The sequence below is a fragment of the Protopterus annectens genome, chromosome 11.part0 (assembly GCF_019279795.1).
Source record: "Protopterus annectens isolate FY-2018-M chromosome 11.part0, PAN1.0, whole genome shotgun sequence".
NCBI classification, from domain to species: domain Eukaryota; kingdom Metazoa; phylum Chordata; order Ceratodontiformes; family Protopteridae; genus Protopterus; species Protopterus annectens.
Window position 1 is genome coordinate 635,908,774 of NC_056745.1, and position 22,614 is coordinate 635,931,387.

Below are 22,614 nucleotides of genomic sequence, written 5' to 3' on the forward strand. Positions count from 1 at the left end.
GGGTTGGGGAAGAACAAAGGGATGACATTCTTATGCTTTACTGGAGTGTATCAGCCGTATAAGTTAATTCTTGCAAGCTTCTGTTATTCTGACCTAACTGGATAATGGCTGAAGGAGAACGGACCATTGAGTTGCGAGTCTCCACTGAAGAATTCTCATATGGTACCTTGCCACTGGAACCAGAATGATTGCTGCTGACATGGATCCCAAGGCTTGGAGAATCAGTCGAGCTGACAGAAGTTTTGAATGATCTTTCTGACCTCAAACTGAATAGATTGAACTCTGGACAGACGGACACAGGCTGTTTGATTGACTATATTGAGCAAGGCACCGATAAATTCCAATATCTGTGCTGGTTCGAGATGAGATTTGTTGTAACTGACAAAAATTCCCAGACAAGAGCATAACTGGAGTACATAGTCTTGAGCTTGAATCAGATGAAGCCTGGTCGGAGTGGTTATGAACCAGTCATCCAAATATGGAAACACCTAGAATCCTTGCAGTCTGAAGTCAGTTGCTACTGCTGCCTCACACTTGGCAAACACCCTGGGGCCTGTAGTGAGACAAAAGGGCAGTGCTCTGAATTGGTAATGACTGGATTCCAGCCAGAAGCGCAGATATCTCCTGGACTGTCTGTTCATTTTTATGCAATAGTATACATCCTGAGGATCTACCAAGTACCTCCAGTCATCCTAATGCAGAAAAGACAGAATGGATTGGACGGTGACCATCAAGAACTTGGTGTACTGAAACTATTAATTTAGATTGCTGAGATCCAAAACTGGTCTTTAGCCTCCTGAATTCTCTGGCACTAAAAATAATCTTGAATAAGTTGCAGACTCTTTTTTTCTAGCAACTTATTTGTATTGCTGCTCCCTCCCTCTGATTGGGTGGAACATTGGGGATTTTGTTTTCTACTGGGGGGGGGGGTTGGGAAAAGGGTATTATATAACTTCAGGATATGACCCTCTGCACCCATGAAGTTTTTGTAATTTCTTGCCAGGATCTCTGGTTCAGGGATAAATGACCCCTGACTGCATCCACAAATGGACAGTTGGACCTACTTTCAGGAAAGCTGATATTATATGTCAGAGAAGGTATCTCAGGATCCCTGGTTAGGCAGACCACCCCTGCCACGGGGATGACATCTTCCATTAGAGTTCCCCCCTCTGCCTCTGGGGGAACTGTCTCCATATGGATCTTGAAAGGGACCCTGGGATTTTTTGAACCACAATTTCTGTCCACCTCATTGGTTCCTAGAAAAGGTCATTTGAGGGGTTGGAAAACATATGCCCACAGCAGACAGGGTTTTTCCTTCCAGCTCACACCTAGAGAGTGTATCTTTTACTTTGGGGCCAAATAAGGAACTTCCATCAACAGAAGCATTAATGAGGGAAGATGTGAAGGGTTTCACAAAGTCACACAGGTGCATCCATGCATGTCTTCTGATGGAAATGCCTGAACCTGCTGCCCATGAGGTACCTTCAGCTGCATAGGAGATAAGTCTCATGGATAAGTTTGAAATGGACTGAAGGGTAACTGCGAGGCAATAGTACTACCTGCCTCAAAGGATATGGTTCCACTGAGGAATTTAGAAAGTTCCTTAATCAAATCCCTCTGAAATCTCGTAAAATGTGCCAAGCAGTTCAACAACCTAACAACAAACGTCACTAAAGCATAGACATACACTTCCCAAACCTGTCCAACGTGCTAGATTCCCTATGGGGGGGTGGACAGACAAACTTTGCTCCGCTGGTTCCTTCTTCATGGTCACCACTACAACCCTGGTATGATGGTGCCAAGATCCTATCTGGTCTCTTAGGGATAGGCTCCTTGCACGCCCATAGTGAGGCCTAATCAATGTGCTCATCGGCGGATGGAGTCACCCAAGAGGTAAATGGACCAGCACCAAAAGCCTCCAGGAATACCAATTCCTCTTGGAAAGGGTTTTTTTGGGGGACCAACCACCCCTTTATTTCAGGAGTTCTAGAATGTCTCCAAATGAGACATCATCAGGTGGTGATCCGGGGGACCCTTACCCATCATCAAAGTTGGTGTCTTTTGTGACAGACCTGTGGAGAGTTCAAGTGCCTCTTTTTACACTTTCTCTTCATGTGAACTTCTTTGGTGGGACGTTCCAGAGAAGTGTCAGAAGAGATTACTGTACACTGCTGGGTGTTCTGAAGACTGGTTTGGGCTGGCTGTCACAGTGGCACAGCTGACCAGGGCTCTAGATGCAGACTTGAATGGAACTGGGTAATTGTAGCCGAAGAGGGAAGTGATGTCTGAACTCCTGGATCAGAGAAAGCTCTCTCCACTACCTCTAATGCAGAAAACCTCAGAGAAAAGGAAACTGACGGATCCGATAAGGCATGCTTACGGACTGCCGTCTCTCTCCGCCCCAAAGGCAGACTACTCGAGGAAGGAGTCAGAGCCAAGGTATCTACTGCTGAAGCTCTGATGGGCAGAGACTGATCCGACAGGTTCAGAGTCAAGTCCAGCACCCTTAGTCCGGTAATGAAGCTATGGCTCCGATAGTTGTCCAGCTCTGAAGTACTCTGTGCCGGGCCACTCGGAGATGGCACCAGAGTCAAAGATACCAGCATCTTCAGAACTGAGACAGACGACTCTGGGATTTTTGGATTCGATGGCTATGAAACCAAAGGTCGAATCGGAGAAGGAGCCAATAATAGGGGATTAATGCTAACAAAGGTCCCTGGACCTGATGGGGTCGGAGCCGAAAGAACTCCCATTTGAATGTGTCGAGAGAAATTTCTTCATCATACTGTCCACATCAGCTTCTGTTGGACTTTTAAAGGATTGAATAGATGATGCTGTAGAAGATGGTCTGGAATGTTGTCTCAGTGAACATTCCAAAAAAAGGGAAAGAGCCGAAAACAGACAGGATCTGGTAACCGGTGCCGTGATCGGATCCGAGGAGATTTCTCTGATCTACATCTCATATCTGAAGTGGTTGTATCTGATACGTTAGTCATTTTACTGGGAGATTCCGATACCAGAGCTGTAGTAGTAGTAGGATCTGGGGATCGTTTTCTTGATTTTTTTATGAAGGGAACCCCTCTTCTTGTCAATTTTTTTGGGGTTTGAGCCCCAAAGGATGTTGACGCAGAAGTAGGGGCTAGCAATCTTCTTAAAATTAACTTGCTTTTTCCTGTCAATCAAAACCCTTGGAATGAAGGCCTAGCAAATGTCACAATTCAAAGCAAGGTGAGCTGGAGTTAAAACAGTAGATGCACTTTGAATGTGCGTCTGAGATTGGAATTTTATGGCCACAGGCCACTCACTTTTTGAAACCAGAAGGTTTCTAGGGCATAATTTGGAAGAAAAAAAAAAAAAAAGGTGGATAAGAATAGTGTATTAAGAAACAGAAAACATTCTTTTTTTTGTTAAATATTAAGCTAGAAGAAGATTAGATAAATACCAGCTATGCTAATAAAGAGGTAGTAATAAGTACAGAAAAAGGGAAACACTAGCAATGGTATTCAAGAAATACACATGCACATAGGAATAATTTGTATGGAAAGGAAGGCAGAAATATAAGAATAGTACAGGGTTCAGTAAAATAAGAATAATAAGGGAGAAAGCACTAGAAAGGTTGTAATATTATGAAATTATAAATAGAAAAGTCACTCACTTGAGAGTCTAAAATAAGAATAAGGGAGAAAGTACTAGAAAGGTTGTAATATTATGAAATTATAAATAACAGAAAAGTAGTACTAAAAAGGTTGTAATATTATGAAATTATAAATAACAGAAAAGTCACTCACTTGAGAGTCAGTGACTACGTGTCCATATGCTAAGGCAGCAAGTAAGATCTAAGGTATGTTAGTTGACTAAGGCATTATAGATAAAGGGAGGAGCTCGAGAGTTTCAGTGTTCCATGAGCTGGAAGAAGCAGCCAAGTCAGAACTGAGGATCAGATTCCGAACCCAACAGTTGAGGAATGAATGAAAATGACAACATCAGATGCTTTTGTTTTCTAATTCTAAAAGGCTTTGTACTTCTGTTTTCTCCAGGACAGTAACAGTTTGTAACACAAAAGGCTTTCTACTTCCTGTTCTTCCCCAGCACAGGTGACAGTGATTCACGTAGCTCCACTACAGTGCGTACGTACATGATGACCTAGACATTTCCACTTTTGCAGATTCTCATTAATTCAAGATATGTCACAGCTTTTCAATATACATTTATATACAGAGCGCCACAGATGGTGTCATTATTGACATAACTTGGGGGACTTAAGGTTTTATGGAAGGGACGCTTGTGTGAACTTATTGGCAACATCCTGGTGATAATGGAGTTTTAGCACTACAAAGTCAAACAAGCAGATAGATGCATTTTGACCTATTAATGTATGCCACTGTTACTGTCAACTTAAAAAAAATGAAGTACAAAAGCATTTCAAGTTTTTTTTTTTTTAAGAACTAAGGTATGATTATAAACTAAGGGCCTAATTACAATGCACCATCTTAAAGGAATTAATCAATGGCTTATCATTCTAACCTGACACTATATTAAAAATCTGTTAATGGTGTTAACGTTTTATGCCACTTTAGATATGGCTATAAACAGTTTATTATTTGATACATTAATTATTTCAGCAAATACATCAAATGCTGGATAACCTGTGACTATTTGTAAGATTAATAAAATTATAATTACTACAAAGAAGAGTGCAGTTGGCAAATAAATGAGTTAATATGCTTAACAGAACCTGGGTCAAGGACTTTCACCTTTTTCTGTCAATGTCTTCTTGTTGTTTTACATGCTCATCCTCATACTCTCGAATATTTGCCAGACCGACTTCCACACAAAACTCTTGAAAAATGTTATCTTCAACCTAAAAAATAAAATGTAAAGTTTTCAGCATTCCTGCAATATTCAATCATTGCTCCCTTGCCAGTATTACTTCTAATGTGCTCTGAAGACCACTCAACTATTCTGCCCTGAAAGCACGACTCCTCACCAAAACCTTGTAGCTTACAACTGTGAACATAAAAGTAACACGTCTGAGCATTGTTTTAAGAATAACATGGTAAAGTACTGCTGTGCGAATATACCCACTATAACACTGAATTTTCAAATAATATGATCACTGCTGCAGGAATTCCATACCTGAAAACAAAATAAATGTGGGCATCAGTAACTTGATCAGAATTTAGCATTCCAGTGGGGATTGGGGGTTTGAAGAATAATTTTAATCTTATGCAATGGACTTTGGAGGTACCCTGGATATAAAAGCTACCAAATACAGAATACTATTACTCCACTCTTGCTCTTTGCTGCTGAAGAACTGGCAAGCACCTCTACTATACAAATGATTTTGACGAAGTCTAAAGTGAAAGCTAAAAATAAAAAAATACAAACCTAGGCAAAAAAAGCAGACCAAGGTGAATGAAAACTGTATAATTTACAAAAAAAAAAAGTAATATATGTACTTAGCTTAACAATAGATCCGTGTTGTCTCTTTCTGTGTGGGGTATCAGATCTGATTTGGATTCAAGACTGGCCACATAAAATAGACTTCAGCTCACTGACCTCCAACTCCTCTGCCCATAATCCCTCACTCTTCAGAACTATCTCAGATGGAATCTACCCCATACCACCAAAACTAGCAACGCTCAGTATCCACAGGGAAAAACTAAAGACCCCCAAAACAGGAGGAAAAAAAACCTACCTGACTCGGTCGTCCCATGATGAAGAGGTTCACCATAAAGACTGTGGCAGAAGGCAGGAAAGGTTGAACCAGATGGAAGGAGACAACATGGATCTATTGCTATGGTAAGTACATAACTTTTGCATTTGATGTCTTTTCTATTTGGATTCAACCTATGGGACACAGTCCACAAAGAACATCAATCTAACATTATGGGAAGTGTATCACTTTCGTATCTGATGTCTTTTCTGTCTGGATTCAACCAGTGAAACAATCTCTCGAGCAACATAAAACCCTGCGGAAGTCTCACAGATGGATATTGTACAATACGGTGGAATCAAAGGAAGCTCTGGACCTTGACTATATGTCCAATGTATACTGGGACACAAAGGTGTAAGAGCTTACCCAGGAGGCAGCTGTTCAGACCTCATACAACGTAGCTCTGGAGAAAAAAGCTGTAGAAGTAGCCACAGCTCTATATAGAATGACCTTTTGGTTAACCCAGCAAGGGCTTTCCTTTCAAACTATACCCAAAATAACTACAATCAGATAACCACTTGGAGAGAGTAACCTTAGACATTGACATGCCCAACAGGGTTTTTCAGAATGAAACAAACTGTTTAGATTTTATGAAAGATTTCATTCTACCCAAGTAAAACCTCAATTGTCTATGAAAATCAAGACAATGCAGCAAGTATTGCCCTTTGTTGGAAAATTCAGGAAAAACACAGACATGGAATCGAGTGGTTCAAATTGTTCTCCTTAGTTACCTTAAGAGGTAAGGAAAGATCTGTGTGGAGAGAAACCCTGTCTTTATGAAAAATCAAGTACAAAGGTACTGATGAGACAGTTTGCAACTCTGACACCCCCTTGTCAGAAGTAACCACCACCAAGAGAAGGTCTTCCAAGATAAAAAAAATCAAGTAAACCTTAGCAAAAGTTTCAGAAGGGATGCAGCCTACACCTGGAGCGTGAAAGGCAAATCCCATGGAGGGACTGGGTCCTGGACCAGAGGACATAATAAAGAGGTAACCTTGAGGAAAGCCTTTGAAATTTTAACAGCTGCTAAAGGCATATGATCTCTACCAATGTGGAAACTGGAAATGGCTGCCAAATGTACCTTACTAATAGAATAACTAGAGCCCAAGTGAAATTAATCCACTAGGAAGTAAAAAAAAAAAACAACTCCAAAGGGACTGAAAAGGGATTCAATCCTTTAGACGGTTCCATTTACTGGCATATATCCTATGCATAGACAGTTTCTGAGAAGACAAAATAAGCACTACTCTGTCCGAAAGCCTGGGATTTCTGGGCCATCAAGAGAATTGCAGAATCTATGTGGTTAACTTGAGAGTCTGAAGGTTGGGTGGGTTCAGACACACTGGAAGAGATTAGAAATGTAATAGGAACCAGGATGTAAGGAAGGTACTTCAGAAGAGGCTAATGGAAGGGGAACCACACCTGACAGGGCCAAAAGCAGGTAATGAGGATTATAGTCACTCTGCAATGGGCTGCCTTCTGAAGAAACTTTATTATTAGCTGGTTCAGAGGATAGAAGTACAAGAGACCCGGGACCAAACACACAGAAGAGTATCACTGGGTGACTGTCCCAGAGGAGGGACTAAGGCATAAAACCTGCTGCACTTGGTGTTAGACAGGGATGCAAACAGATCATGACACAGGGTGCCCCAGCACTAAAAAAATCCAAGCAGTGGCTTTCGGATTCAGGGACCACTCATGTGGAAAGAGAATATTCCTGCTCAAGCTCTCAAGCTGTCTGCCAATATGTTGGATCTCCTGGGGATGTGCACTTTAATCAAAAATTGTTGAGATGAAATTGCCCAGTGCCAGACTCTCATGGCCTCTCGACAAAGAGGATAAGAATGGGTTTCCCCCCGTTTTTTCAGATACCATACCAGACATGCTGTTGGTCTGAACGGAAATCACACCCTTGGGAAAATGTCCTGAAAAGCCTCCAATGCCAGAAGGACCACCCTCATCTCCAAGACACTGATGTGAAGACTGGCCTTTGTATCAGACCAGGTCGCTGGGACAGTCCTTTCTTCAAAATGGCCCCCCGCCACCCAAGAAGAGAGACGTTTCTCGTGACAATGCCCAGAGGCTGGAGGAAGAATGAACAGTCAGTGGACACCACGGAAGACTTCAGCCACCACCTGATTAGCTTCCAGTCAAAGGAATGGGACCTCTGTTGGTTGTGTCAGATAAGATCACTGCACTGTCAATGTCCACTGCAAAACACTCATGTATGACCTTGCTAGGGGAAACAAGTAGATGGTGGCCGCAATGTGCTCCAAGAGTTTGAGAACAGGATAAGGTGAAGGTATTAGGCAAGAGAGCAATGAAAGAGCTAGACCACATAGGGCTCACACTCTGGAAGCCTTGCAATCTGAGAATCTGTGTCCAAGTAGCAACCAATGAACTCTACTGACTGCACAGGGAGAAGGGCTGATTTTTAGTAGATGACTGTGATTCTCAAAGAGCTGCACAGCTGGAGTAAGTTGTCCCTGGCTCTATCTAACAAAGACCTCGTGGAAGCAGTAAAGAGTCAATCGTCCAGCTAAGGAAATACCTGGAAACACCGTACCCATAATCAGGCTACTATGATTGTCATACACTTGCTGAACACCCTAATGGCAGTGGTGGTGAGACCAATGGGCACTGCTCAATGACTGGCTCCTAAACAGAAGGACATACAGCCCCTGAAACATGTCATCTTTGAGGTCGCTAGAACACATCCAGTTATTATTCCTTAAGAGAGGAAGAATGGACTGCACCGTGACCATCCAGAATTCGGTCTGCTTTATAAAACAATTAAATCCGCTCAAGTCCAAAATTGGCCTGCAGTCTTTGTTCTTCACTAAAACTATAAAGAAACTTAAATGGACCCAAGATCCGCACTGGTCTGGTGGGATCTCTTGAATCACTTGATTTCATAACAACTTGTGAATTTCGATGGTCACATCCTTTCTCTGATGTCGTGTTACATCTGAGCGATGTTTGAGATTTTAATTTGGAGTTTCCAAAAATGGAATTATAAGCCTCTGGATAAGACTCTTAACATCCATAGTTCTGAGGTGATGGTTTTGCAAGTTTTCAGGTATACAACCAAGTGACCCCTGACTGCCTCCAAAGCCAGACAAGCTGGACAACCCTTCAGGGTTGCTGAAAGGGCCTCCTGAAGAAGGTTCTGTGAAACCTTTGATTTTGCAGACAATCCTGCTGCAGGGAAACCAGGGTAGGGGTTGCAGCCAAAATCGGCCAAGCCATCGGATCTGACAGTAAGGGAGGAAAGGCAACCATGTCTGATGATCTCAGAACCTCCAAAGGAAGGAAACCAGTGTAAAAGGAGACAAAACCTCGTACAAAGCAGAGAGGATAAGCCCTAACTGCATCTGCACCAGTAAAAAGGACCTCATCAGCTGCTCCAATTCTGTGGGGCTGAATCTCCTGACCAGCCAGGATGTCCGACCCAATAAAGCCACCAATGGAGGGTTGGAAGCTTGCCTACAGGACAAGGGTTCCAACAATACTGAATGTATAATCTTCCTTGAGCCAAGAGACTAAAGAATGCACTAAACTGACACATTTGCACACTACAGGCTAAAGGTTTTTCAAAAAAACACTGATATGTAAAACACAATAAAGGCTGTAAACGGTAAAGACTTAATGATATAGAGATATGGGACCCACAATGCAGAGGACTAAAGATTCTGCAGCAATGACATTAATCCATTTTTATGCAGAGTTTGGCTCATACAGCTAAATTATAAGTTACGTACTCACCATAATTATGTATGCATCTGTGTTGTCCATTTTCATTCTTCCTCACTTATGGGTTACAGAGATCTGATCCTCGGATCTGACTTGGTCGCATACTTCAGACTTCAGATCCAACTCTCGAGCTCCTCCCTCTATCCATAATGCCCCACTCCATCCCTATTGCTTTAGATCGAGTTTGCTGCTCTATTTCCCAATGGATGAAGAGAAACACATATAGCCAGACAGAAGAGACAGGGCTCAAACCTGGAATGGTAGATTTCAAAACACAGTCCAACAGGTCCTTCCAGAAGACAAAAGGATGTGGGATGGATGGGAGGGGAGTTGAGGAAGAATGAAAACGGACAATACAGTTGCCTTTACTGAAAGAGCGGTGTTTAGATATAATGTTTGCTGAAGTAAAAACTACCAAGAATACCGTCTTCCATGACAGAAATTTTAGGCCAGATTTATCTGATGGTTCAAAAGGTTTTTGTATTAAGTCAAGTACTGTAGTAACATCCCAAGGTGGTAAGGGATCCTTTATCGGAGGGCTCAGAAGAAATAAGAAGTTATGTACTCACCATAACGTTCCATCTGAGTAGGTAAACTTCATTTGTCAGCAACCTATGGGAATCGGATCCGACCTCGGATCCGAGCCGGCAGTTTTCAACAGCTTTAGATCCAAGCTCCAAGCTCCTCCTCCTACCCATAATCCCCTGCTAACCCTGACTGACCTCAGATCAAGTTTGCCCAAAAGCAGAAACTGCTAGAAAAATATTATTCTCAAGAAAAGTGGGTAAAACCCATGGACCTGAGTATGAAAACATTCGCAAGTGAGGGGGCAGGAGGGAGGGACGGTTGCTGACAAATAAAGTTTACCTACTCATGTGGAACGTTATGGTGAGTACATAACTTCTTCATCTGAAGTAGTTAACTTCATTTGTGCAGCAACCTATGGGACAGAGTCCCCAGCTACCTGAATCTTGGGCGGCCTTCATGGAAGGATGTTCTGGAGCACTGCAGAGCCAAAGGATACTCTCCCTCTGGAGATAATGTCCAATTTATAGTGATTGATAAAGGTATGAGATGAGGCCCAAGTGGCTGCCGAACAAATATCATCGAAAGAGACTCTAGCTCTAAAAGCCGCAGAGGTAGACATAGATCGAGTAGAATGGGCATGGACTCCCTGAGGTGCGGGCCTGCCAGAACTTTCATATGCTAAAAGGATACACTGTGAAATCCATCTAGACAGTGTAACTTTAGACACCGATTTACCCAAGTTAAATTTGGCAAAGGAGACGAACAATTGGTCGGATTTCCTATGACCAGATGTCCTGTGGATGTAGAAGCGAAGTTGTCTATGCACATCCAATGAGTATAATTTGTATTCCCCTTTGTTACGGTAATTTGGAACAAAAAAGACCGGCAGGTTAATGGACTGGTTAATATTTGATTCAGAGGCAACCTTGGGAAGAAAAGAGGGATTGGTCCTGAGGTAAACTCTATCCTTGTGAAAGGTCAAGTATGGAGGTTTTACACAGAGGGCCTGTAGTTCAGAGACCCTTCGAGCCGAGGTGATAGCAACAAGAAAGGCCGTTTTCCATGACAAGAATTTAAGATCTACTGAAGCTGCAGGCTCAAACGGGGGAGGTGTCAAGGCCTGAAGCACCAGCGTTAAATCCCAAGGAGGGACGACATCCTTCACTGGAGGTCTGAGCAGAAAGGTGCCCTTCAAAAAGGTCTTACACAATTTCGTGGTGATCAAAGGGCCCAGTTCATTTCCCACGTGATAATGAGAGATAGCTGCTAGTTGAACCTTGACTGTGGAGGAGCTAGCCCCCTGATGAAACAGCCCTGACAGAAAGTCTAATACAGCGGGCAAAGGAGCTGTAAAAGGATCCAAGTTTTGGCATTCCGCCCAAATGGAGAAACGTTTCCATTTGCTACTAAAGATCTGTCTAGTAGAAGGTTTGTGCGCTGCTACTAGAATAGTTTTAACTGGGGAAGAGATACTGGGAGTCCTAGCTATGAGTGGAACTGGAGCAGCCAAGCTGTGAGCTTGAGATTGTCCAGGTTCGGGACTGGGAGCTCTAGGGGGTGGGATATTAGATCCGGACGGGGATCCAGAATCCAAGGAGGATTCACCAGATGAGACCAAAGGTAAGGGAACCAGGTTTGACGAGGCCAAAACGGGGCAATGAGGATAATCCTGCTCCCCAACCGGCTGGCTTTCTGAAGAAACTTCATCATCAGGGGAAGAGGAGGGTAAGCATAAAGAAGACCGGGAGGCCAAGCATGCACCAGAGCGTCTCTCGGGGGTTCCCCGGAGGGGGAAATGAGAGTGAAGTAGTCGTAACATTTTGTGTTCGAGGGAGGCGCAAAGAGATCGCAACAGGGTTGACCCCATTTGGCGAAAATCCGATTCGCTATCTCAGGATTCAGAGACCACTCGTTTGGCAACAGGATGGTGCGACTTAGTTTGTCCGCTAGGATGTTGGACCGCCCTGAATGTGCGTTGCTATGAGAAAGCGGTTGGTGGAGATCGCCCATTCCCACACCCTCATGGCCTCTCGACAGAGTGGGTAAGACCTGGTTCCCCCCTGTTTGTTGATCTACCAGACCACAGACATATTGTCTGTCTGAATCGCAATCGTTCCTACAGGAAGAAGGTCCTGAAGTGCTTGCAACGCTAACAGCACTGCCCTCATCTCTAGGATGTTGATATGCAGTGAGGTCTCCGTGAGGTTCCACGCGCCTTAGACTGTCCTGCCCGAACAATGCCCACCCCCCACCCGTGGCGGGAGGCATCCGTGGTCACTGTGGCTAATGGAGGGGTCATAGAGAAGGGGAGGCCTTGCTGGAGGTCCGGAGATTGGAGCCACCATAGGAGGGCCCTCCTGCAAGCCCTGCTGAGGGGAACGGGATGGCTCAGAGGATACTGAAGAAAGGACCACTGGACCTGAAGGGCCCACAGTAAGACCCTCATGTTCAAACGTGCCATCGGCAACAGGTTGATTGCTGCCGACATTGAGCCAAGAGCCCTCAGGACCAATTCCGCCGGAGGAGCTGGAGATTGTAGAATGGCCCGCACATGTAGCCTCAGGGTTCGTAGTCGGTCTGTGGTCAAGAAAGCTAGGAATTTGTTTGTGTCTAATCTGGCCCCTATGAAGTCTATGGTCTGAGTTGGAGTAAGAAATGACTTCTCTATGTTGATAGTGATCCCCAGCCGGGGAGCTAGACGAAGAAAGTAGTTTCTGGCTGCACAGAGTAGATGCCTTGTCGGGGCGGTCAGAAGCCAGTCGTCCAGGTACGGGAAGACCTGGATTCCCTGAAGCCTCAGGTGGGCCGCTATCACTGCTAACACTTTGGTGAACACCCTGGGGGCTGTGGTGAGACCAAAGGGGAGGACCTTGAATTGGAAATGACTGGCTCCTAGCCGGAAGCGGAGGAACCTCCTGCATCGCCTGTCCATCAGAATGGGGTAGTATGCATCCTTGAGGTCTATAGAGCACATCCAATCGTTCTCCCGCAAAAGGGGAAGAATGGATTGAAGAGTGACCATGCGGAACTTTTCTTTGGTTACTGACAGGTTCAAGGAAGAGAGGTTGAGGATTGGTCTTAAGTCCCCCATCTTTTTTGGCACCAAGAAGAACCTGGAGTAAAACCCGGACCCGCACTGGTCTGGGGGGACGTGTTGGATGGCTCTTTTTTCCAGCAAGCGTTGGATTTCCATTGCTGTGGCCTCCCTCTGATCGGGTGGAACATCGGGGAGGTATCTGGGGCAACGAGAAAAGGGAATCTGGTATCCTCTGGATATAATGCGAAGCACCCAGCATTCTGTTGTGATGGACTCCCAAGCTGCTGGGTGCTTCGAGAAACGCCCCCCGACTGCCTCCAGAGTGGAGCAGTCAGGCAACCCCTCAGGGGTATTGCGTGGGTTGGTCCGAGAAGGGTTCTCTAGATCCAACATTCCGCAGGCCCTCTCTGCCTCTAGGGCGGCGTCCACCCTGCCCTCCTCTGCCGCGGAAGGGCTGGGAGTCCGAAGGGGGACGGGACTGTTGCGACTTCCGGAACCACATCTTCTTCTGACCCTTTTGGTTCTTAGAGAAGGACCTTTGGGGAGCAGAGAAGCGGACTCCGATGGCAGACGTCTTCCTGTCCTTTTTGCTCTGGACAAAGGTATCTCACACAGTTTTGCCAAAAAGGGCAGAACCATCCAAAGGGGCATTAGCGAAAGACGCCTTAAAGGGTTCCACACAATCACAATGCCGGAGCCAGGCCTGATGTCTCATGACGAGGCCTGCTCCGCTGGCTCTAGCGGCTCCTTCCGTGGCATGGGACAGTAGCCGCATAGAGGTGTTAGATATGGATCGTAGAGTGGCCATCCGGGTGGAGTACAATTGCTTGTCCTCCGCCGACATGGACCCGGGGGGGTGACGCAGCGTACTCTTTGATAAGGTGCCGCTGCAGTCGAAGTACATGTGCCAAGTAGTTCAGCGACCTCACAGAGAAGGTAGCCGAACTAAACACCCGCTTCCCTAGGCGGTCCATTGACCGAGACTCCTTGCTCGGGGGATGAACCGAGGGACTCTTCTGAGCTAGTTCCCTCTTGGTGGCCGCCACCACCAACATGGCATCTACAGGGGGACCCTTACTCCAGTGGGACTTGTCAGAGGGTGGGCTAAGAATCTTGTCCGGGCGCTTGGGGACTGGCTCCACAGTGTCCGGCTCCTTCCACGCCCTGGTAGTAATCAAGTCTAACGGGGTTGGCCGGAGGGGACACCCAAGAGGTAGACGGGCCTGCTTCAAATGCCTCCAGGAACACGGATTCGTCCGAGGTAAGCTTTGGGGCAGACCACCCCCCCCTTATTCCAAGCATCTCCATGATGTCATCAAATGGGACATCTTCGGGGGGTGATCTTGGGAAGCCTTCCCCTTCCTCAAAATCCGTGCCCTCAGTCAAGGACTCGGGGGAGTCCAGGTGCCTCCTTTTGCACCTTCGCTTGTGAGGAACCTCCTCGGGGGGGCTATCCGAGGAGGTTTCACCAGCCACGTCTTGTTCCAATGGAACTACCTGGGACGTCAAAGCAGGCTGTCCCTGGGGCCGGGTGATGGAAGTCCGACCCAACAGAGGAGGAGTGCAGGGTGGAGCCGTGGCAAGGGCCGGGGGCCTGGATTGTCTCGACAGGGCCCTCTCCACCACGTCGAATGCCGAGGGAGAGCTGCTCTCTCTGGGATCCGAAAGCAGACCCTCGCTCGGATCCGACGGATGGATCGAGGCCGGCGCCGAAGCGATCAGATTCGATGGACCAGTATGCTCCAACCTGGACGGAGATGAAGGCATACCGATACCCCCGAATCTGAAGCTCAGCCCTCAGCTCCGAAAGATTGGATCCGAAGAAAATGGACCCGACAGACTCAAGGGAAGTGTCGGCGCCGAAGTACCTGAGACTATCGGCGCCGACACACCCCCGGCTCCAAGGCTACCCGGATCCGAAGACTCCGAACCCAGGAAATGGGACGGAGAAGGAGCTATCGGGGCAAAGAAGAGGGTCGAGCTCCCCCACGAAGGGAGGGGGGATGCAGGAGCACTCCCATCTGCAGTTGGGCCTGGAGGAATCTTCTCATCATCCGGTCCAAATCTACATTCGTGAGACTTCTGGTCGATCTCGACGAGGCCTCCGAGGCGGGGCGGGAGTGTCGCCTCGATGACCTCGAAGGAAATCGGGTCTCCTCTTCCTCAGGACCCGGTGAAAAGCACGGGGACCGGATCCAAGAAGGAGGAGACCCAGAAGTTCTGAAGGGAGAAGACCACTTAGCCGGGGGGGGGGGGGGGAGTGAAGCGGAGGCCTTGGCCCACCGCTTGTGGTGTTTCTCCCTCCTTTTTTCTTTCCTGGCCTCCCTCTCCTCTGGGCCTAAGGCGGGAGGTTGAGTTCCGGCCGGGGGAGGGAAGCAGGAGTGGCAGCCACCGCAGCGGGAGCCACGGGAGGACCGGAGGTAGAAGCCAAGTCCGGGGGCAGAAGACCCGCCAGAATCAGCTTAGACCTCCGGTCCTTGAGTGCCCTGGGGTTGAACGCCGCACAAATGGTACAACCAGAGGACAGGTGCTCAATCCCATGGCACAACACACACTGAGTGTGGCCATCCGTTTGGGACAGCTTATGGCCACACTCGGTGCACTTAGAAAAAAATCAGCTTTGGGGCCTCAGACATATTAACTAAAAAAGGTAACCACACACACTAGGCCCCAAACACACACACACACAACCCTGATGGAACCACGAAGGAAGGGGGAGGTTAAATATGAAGAAAAATAAAGTAAACTAAGAGTGTTTAAGATTAGAAAAGGGACCTGAACACACACACACACACACTAAAAGTTTAAGAAAAGGGACAAAAAGGTTAAATTTTCCTCAAAAAGTGATGAAAGCCTGGAACTCGTTGGATCAAGCTGCTGAAGTAAACCGCGGCAAACTAGATCTGAGGTCAGTCAGGGTTAGCAGGGGATTATGGGTAGGGGGAGGAGCTTGGAGCTCGGATCTAAAGCTGTTGAAAACTGCCGGCTCGGATCCGATTCCCATAGGTTGCTGCACAAATTAAGTTAACTACTTCAGATAATGCCATTCATAAAAGTCTTATAAAATCTGGAAGAAGCCAAGGGAAGGGACTTATTCCACTGTGTAAAAATTTGAAATTCCTGCCAACTGAAGTTCAACTGCAGAGAAACTAGCCCCTCTTTAAAAAGAGTTGTCAAAAAATGAAGAATAGCTGAAAGTGGTGCAGAAAAACAATCAATCTGTTTATCTGTTTACCTTTTCCATTTGCTTTTATAAACTTTTTTGGTAGAACCCTTTTGAAAAGTCAAAATAATGTCACAAACTAAGAAAGAGAGCCTGAACTAAGTATTACTGGAAGTGGCAAAACAATGCTGTCAGTTTGACGACCTGAATATTGGGGTGGTGAATACCCAACGGGTGAGACGGGAGATCCTGAGTAGCCTCCAGTACCCATTCAGGATAACAAAGATGAGACCGCGCTGAAAGAGGAACCATAGTTGCAGAGGCCAGAAGGGAACAATGAGGATTATTAAGCTCTTCAGCCTACTTGCTTTCTGCAAAAATTTGGGAATCAGGGGATGAGGAGGATAAGCATAAAGGAGACTCAAGGGCCAAGCACGAAGAACAGCATTTCTCGGTGAATCCCCCTGAGAGAGGATAACAGCAAAATACTTGCTGCACTTTTTGTGGAGAGGGGTGGCAAACAGGTTGCAGCCAAGTTAGCCCAAACACCTGAAGATCATATTCACTACAGACTGATTGAGAAACCTCTTGTGAGGCATCAAAATGTATGTGCTCAGTTTGTCCGCAAGCATGTTGGTTTTTCCGGGAATGTGCATTGCAATTAGAAAGTGGTCTGATGAGATCTCCCATTCTCAAATACTCACAGCTTCTCTGCAAAGGGGATAAAATTGAGTTTCTCTTTGCATGTTGATGTACCAGACTAGATACTGGGATTTAAATTTGCAATAGTCCTCATGGTAGAAGCATCTTGGAATGCCTGCAATGCTAAAAACTGCTCTCATTTCTAGGACATTGATATGCAAGTTGAAGAAATGCCTCACCCACCCCAGTTGAAAAGCTTCAGTGGCCACTGTGGCTACTGGGTTCGGTATAACAATGAGTCTGCCCAGAAAAAGACTGTCGTCGGATTGTATCCACCAGCAAATGTCTTGTCTGCAAATCAGGCTGAGTCTTACTTGAAAAGACAGGGGTTGATATAGAGGGGACCACTGTACAGCTACAGTGCACTGGAGGACCCACTTAAAGAATCATGCAAGAGGAAGTGGTACTATGGTAGCTGACATCAGCCCAAGTGCTTGCAGTAGTAACCTTGCTGGAGGAGATGGATGAGAAAGGACAGCTTGAACCTGGTTTCTGATGGAAGTAACTTGGCGGAGGGGTAAAGATGTATCTGTGTTGTGTCCAAAACTGACCCTATGAATTCCAGGCTTTGAAATGGTGCCAATTTTGATTTGGCAAAATTTGTCCTAATGCCCAAAGAGTTGCAAATCTGGTGCAAATAGTATCTGGCGTGCTGTAGGTGATGCTTGGAGGGGGCGGTGAAGAGCCAGTGGTCTAGATATAGAAATACCTGGAATCCCTTCAGTCTCAAGTGAGCTGCAACTAGTGCCATGCATTTGGTAAATACCCTGGTGCTATAGTGAGTCCAAAGGGCAGAGTTCTGAATTGGTGATGACTGGCCCCCTGGCCAAAGGCAGAGATGTTTTATGGATCAATCTGTCTATCAAAGTATGATAGTACACATTCTGAAGATCTACAGAGTACATCCAATCGTCCTTGTGCAGAAAGGGCAAAATGGAATGAACCATGACCATTTGGGACTTCACTTTCTTAACATACTGGTTCAATCTGCTTAGATCCAAAAGGGGTCTGAGGTCCCCTGTTTTCTTTGGCACTAAAAAGAAGAATAAGTTCTGAATCCTATCTGGTCAGGTGGGACCTTTTGGATGGCTCTTTTTTCTAGCAGCATTATATTTCTTGTGCTGCAGCCTTCCCTTGATTGGGTGGAACATAGAGAAGTCTCTTCTTTGACAAAGTAGAAGAAGGGAAAAAGAGTATGCAGTAACCTCTGGATATTATTCTTAGCACCCATAAATCTTTTGTAATGTTTGTCCAGGCATTTTAGTGTAAAGAGAGATGACCCCCCCGACTCCCTCCAGAGTTGAACAGTTTGGCAGCACTTCAAGAGCACTGATAGGGCCTGTCTGAAGAAAAAAAATCTCTAAAGGCCTGGTTCTATGGGACGACTCTGCCTATAGGGCAACGTTTACCATTAAAATTTCCCTCTCTACATCTGGGGTAATTTTCCCCATGTGAATCATGGTAAGGTCCATGAGATTTATGGAACCATACATTCTTACCACCTCTCTGGTTCCTAGAGAAGGTCTGCTGAAGTGTAGAAAACTTTATCCCCAAGGCAGACAGGTTCTTTCCTTCTTGTTCACTGCAGGTAAGCTCTTTCACTGATGGCCCAAACAAGGTAGCTCCATCAAAAGGAACATTAACAAAGGACATCTTAAAGAGCTCCACAAAGTCACACAGCCGCATCCAGGTGTTTCTCCTTATGGCAATGCCTGAACCGACTGCTCGTGAGGTTCCTTCAGCTGTGTGAGAAAGTAACCTCACTGAAGCATATAAAATAGATAAGAGTGTGGACAACTGAGAGCAAGTCCTTTTGAAATCCTCAGCAAACATGGACTCAAAGAATATCTGATAGTTCTTTAGTCAAATCTCTCTGAAGCCGAGTAAAGTGTGCAAGATAATTAAGTGACCTCAGAGCAAAAGCAACTGAGGCAAACACTCACTTTCCAAATCTGTTCAACATTCTGGACCCCCTGAACTCCATGTTAGGCGGATGGACAAAAAGTGCTGTTCTGCTTGCTCTTTCTTAGAGGCTGCCACCACCACCACCATAGCATCAACTGGCACTCCTTTGCCCCCCACTGGGGTCTGTCTGCAGGTGGGGCCAAAAACTTGTCAGGCGGATTGGAGATGGACTCGACAGTATTTGGCTCCTTCCTTGCCTGGCAGGAAATCATATCAACAAGTTCATCCACCAGGGGGTTACCCAAGACATAGACGGGCGAGAACCAAAAACCTTCAAGAATCGATTCTTCAGGATAGGCGGTTAGGGATGAGCATCCACCCTTCTGCTTCAGGATCTCTAGAATCTGGATAGAAAATCCCAGTCCAACCTATACGGCTGTAAAACCAACAATATTTAATAAAACAAAAAGAAAACAGGTGAGCACTTTCGCGTTTAACAACCGTTTCTTCAAACCAATAAACAAATTATAAAAGACTTTAAACCAATCAACATATTAAAATGTAAAACCAACCAATCAAATAATCAGAATAAAGTCACATGTATCACTCTAACTGCCACAATGCTGTTCATACCAAAAACATTCATAAAAGTTTGACCAATCAAATCAATGTTTCAGCCTACTCGCTTTATGGATTGGTTTAACAGATACTACATCATTCAACCTACAGAAGGAATCGGCCGATCGTTTATTAGGAATGTCTCCTATATGTTGTAGGATCCTGTCTTTAAACAACTGATTGGTTTTACCAATAGAGAAACAAGTGCAAGCTCGGTATTTTGCAAGATAAACAATGTTTGAAGTCATACAATCAGCACAAAAATTGAAATGTATGCGTTGTTCAGATAAGGGATGTTGAATAGAACTAGTATTCCAGATATATTTACAGGCATTGCAAGACATGAACATGAAGGTGCCTATGTGATTAGATAAACAAGAGCATTGCTCATGTTGTCTATCACAAAGGAGACAGTTTAAAGACTTGTTTTGAAAAGTAAACTTCTGTGAGGTACCAAGGATATTTCTTATAGTATCATCAGTCATTAATATCGGCCGGTTCTTCCTCATTATATCACACACTGAACTGATGTCACTAGAATAAGTCAAAACTATACATGGTGATTTATTGAAAATTTCAGAGGGAGTTGCGACAACTATATCTGTAATAGAAAAAAGGGTCTGGCTGTTATTTCCCTGGAAGAATAAACTTCACCAATAAGTTTATTCACTCCACTCCGTGAAAGAAAAACTTTAGATAGTTTTCGTCTGTTTGTTGATCATTTACATACTACGTCTTTCTTGAAGTTCACAAAAAAATCACTCTGAAAAGAGCATAGATTTCCTTGATGTGACCATCATGAGAAATCGCTCAGGATGCATTATTACAAAGTTATTTAAGAATTATGCAAGAGAAATAACTTGTTACATAGAACTAGCATGCATCTGAGGCACATTCCCAAGAATGTGGCTAAAGGCCAGTTGTTACATACATCAAGACTACACAGTGATGACAATAATGCTTTGGAGTCCTTAGGTGTATTAACAGATAATTTTGCTGCAAGGGGCTACTCGCGGAATAAAGTGAATAAAATTACTGAAATTTACTCTTCCAGGGGAAACAACAGCCAGACCCTTTTTTTTCCTACTACAGATACAGTTGTGACAGCTCCCGCTGCAATTTTCAATAAATCACCACATATAGTTTTGACCTGTTCGAGTGACATCAGTTCAGTGTGTGATATGAGGAAGAACTTGCTGACAGTAATGGCTGATGATGTTATAAGAAACATCCTTGATACCTCACTGAAGTTTGCTTTTCGAAACAATGTCTTTAAAGTGTCTCCTTTGCTACAAACAACATGAGCAGTGCCCTACTTTATCTGATTGCATAGGCACCTTTTCATGTGCAGGTCTTATAATGCCTGTAAGTACATCAGGAGTACGAGTTCTATTCAACATCTCTTATCTGAATAACAAATACATTCCAATTTCTATGCTGACTGTAAGACGTTGAATGTTGTTTATCTTGCAAAACGCCAAGCTTGCACTTGTTTCTATATTGGTAAAACCAATCAGTTGTTTATAGGTTCATAGGAAGGTACTAGACTATCAGCCCTGGGGCCTATATAAGCCTAGCCAAAAAGGTTCCCTGGCTTTCTCCACCCAAGAAACTTATTTTCATGTGCCCGCGTCATGCAGTGCCGCAGAAGTGATCCCCAGGTGAATTTTCTATATCCCACCCAGTCATCAAGATTTTTCTTAAAGAGGGCCAATGAGGAGCTTTGCTTGACATGAATGGGTAGTTTGTTCCAGAGTATGGGAAGTCTCTGGGACAGGAATCTATCCCTCCAGCATGTTCTATTTATTGTGGTGACAAGGTTTAGGTCCCTGGAGCATGTGGTACGGAGAGATTGGGATTTCTTTAAGTGTAGCATGTCCAGCAGCTCTGGGTTTGGCATAGCTTTGTATGTTAGGCAGAGATCTCCGCTGAGCAGGCGATATGCGATGGAGTAGAACTGGAGTTTTTAGAGACGGTCTGCGTATGGCATCTGTTTGAGGCCAATAATCCTCTTAGTGAGGTATTTCTGTGGCCTTTCCAATTATTGTAGGTGTCTTATGAGATACATTACAAATGTGGAATTGTGTTCTATAATTGGTCTAATGTGGATGCACAAGCCAGTGCATTTCTTTGTGCCGGTCCCAAGCCTGGATAAATGGGGAGGATTGCGTCAGGAAGGGCATCTGGCATAAAACTTCACCAAAACATTTCATGCAGACACCAAGAAACATTTTTATACCGGATCGGTCGAGGCCCGGGTTAACAACGACCGCCACCAGTGCTGTTAGCCTACAGGGTGCTGGTGGAAATTGGGCTACTGTTGGCCGAAGGAGGAGAAGAGGCGGAAGACATGGCCGAAGGCAGGAAGAGAGGAGAAAGGCTAGGACTGTGGTAGTGAGGGTCGAAACTTTGAATGTTGGCAGTACGACTGGTATAGGGAGAGAGCTAGCTGATATGATGGACAGAAGGAAGGTTGGTATATTGTGTGTGCAAGAGACCAAATGGAAGGGGAGTAACGCTAGGTGTATCGGAGGTGGGTTCAAATTGTTTTATCATGGTGTGGATAGGAGGAGAAATGGCGTAGGAGTTATTCTGAAGGAACAGTATACTGAGTGTGTTTTGGAGGTAAAAAGAGTGTCGGATAGAGTGATGTTTATGAAGCTGGAAATTGATGGTGTAATTGTGAATGTTGTTAGTGCGTATGCTCTACAAGTTGGGTGTGCAATGGATGAGAAAGAAAAATTTTGGAGTGAATTGGATGAAGTGGTGATGACTGTACCCAAGGGTGAGAGAGTGGTGATTGGAGCAGATTTCAATGGGCATGTTGGTGAAGGGAACAGAGGGGACGAGGAAGTGATGGGTAGGTATAGTGTTAAACAAAGGAATGCAGAAGGTCAGATGGTAGTGGATTTTGCGAAAAGGATGGATATGGCTGTGATGAATACATATTTTAACAAGAGGGAGGAGCATAGGGTGACATAGAAGAGTGAAGGAAGATGCACACAGGTGGATTATATCTTATGTAGGAGGGCCAGTTTGAAGGAGATTGTAGACTGTAAAGTGGTGACCGGAGAAAGTGTAGTTAGGCAGCATAGGATAGTGGTTTGTAAGATGACGTTGGTTATCAAGAGGAGGAGTGTGACGACAGCACCAAGGATCAAATGGTGGAAATTGAAAAAGGGTAATTGTGAG

General features: G+C 45.1%; 1 protein-coding gene across 1 annotated transcript in view; it reads right to left on the bottom strand.

The window, feature by feature from the left end:
• Positions 1-22,614, bottom strand: part of SMC1B (structural maintenance of chromosomes 1B) — a 3,759,116-nt gene that overhangs the window by 353,951 nt on the left and 3,382,551 nt on the right. Inside the window, exon 16 of the mRNA XM_044087233.1 lies at positions 4,755-4,861. Coding sequence (XP_043943168.1) covers positions 4,755-4,861 — 107 coding nt within the window. The remainder of the gene's footprint in view (positions 1-4,754; positions 4,862-22,614) is intronic.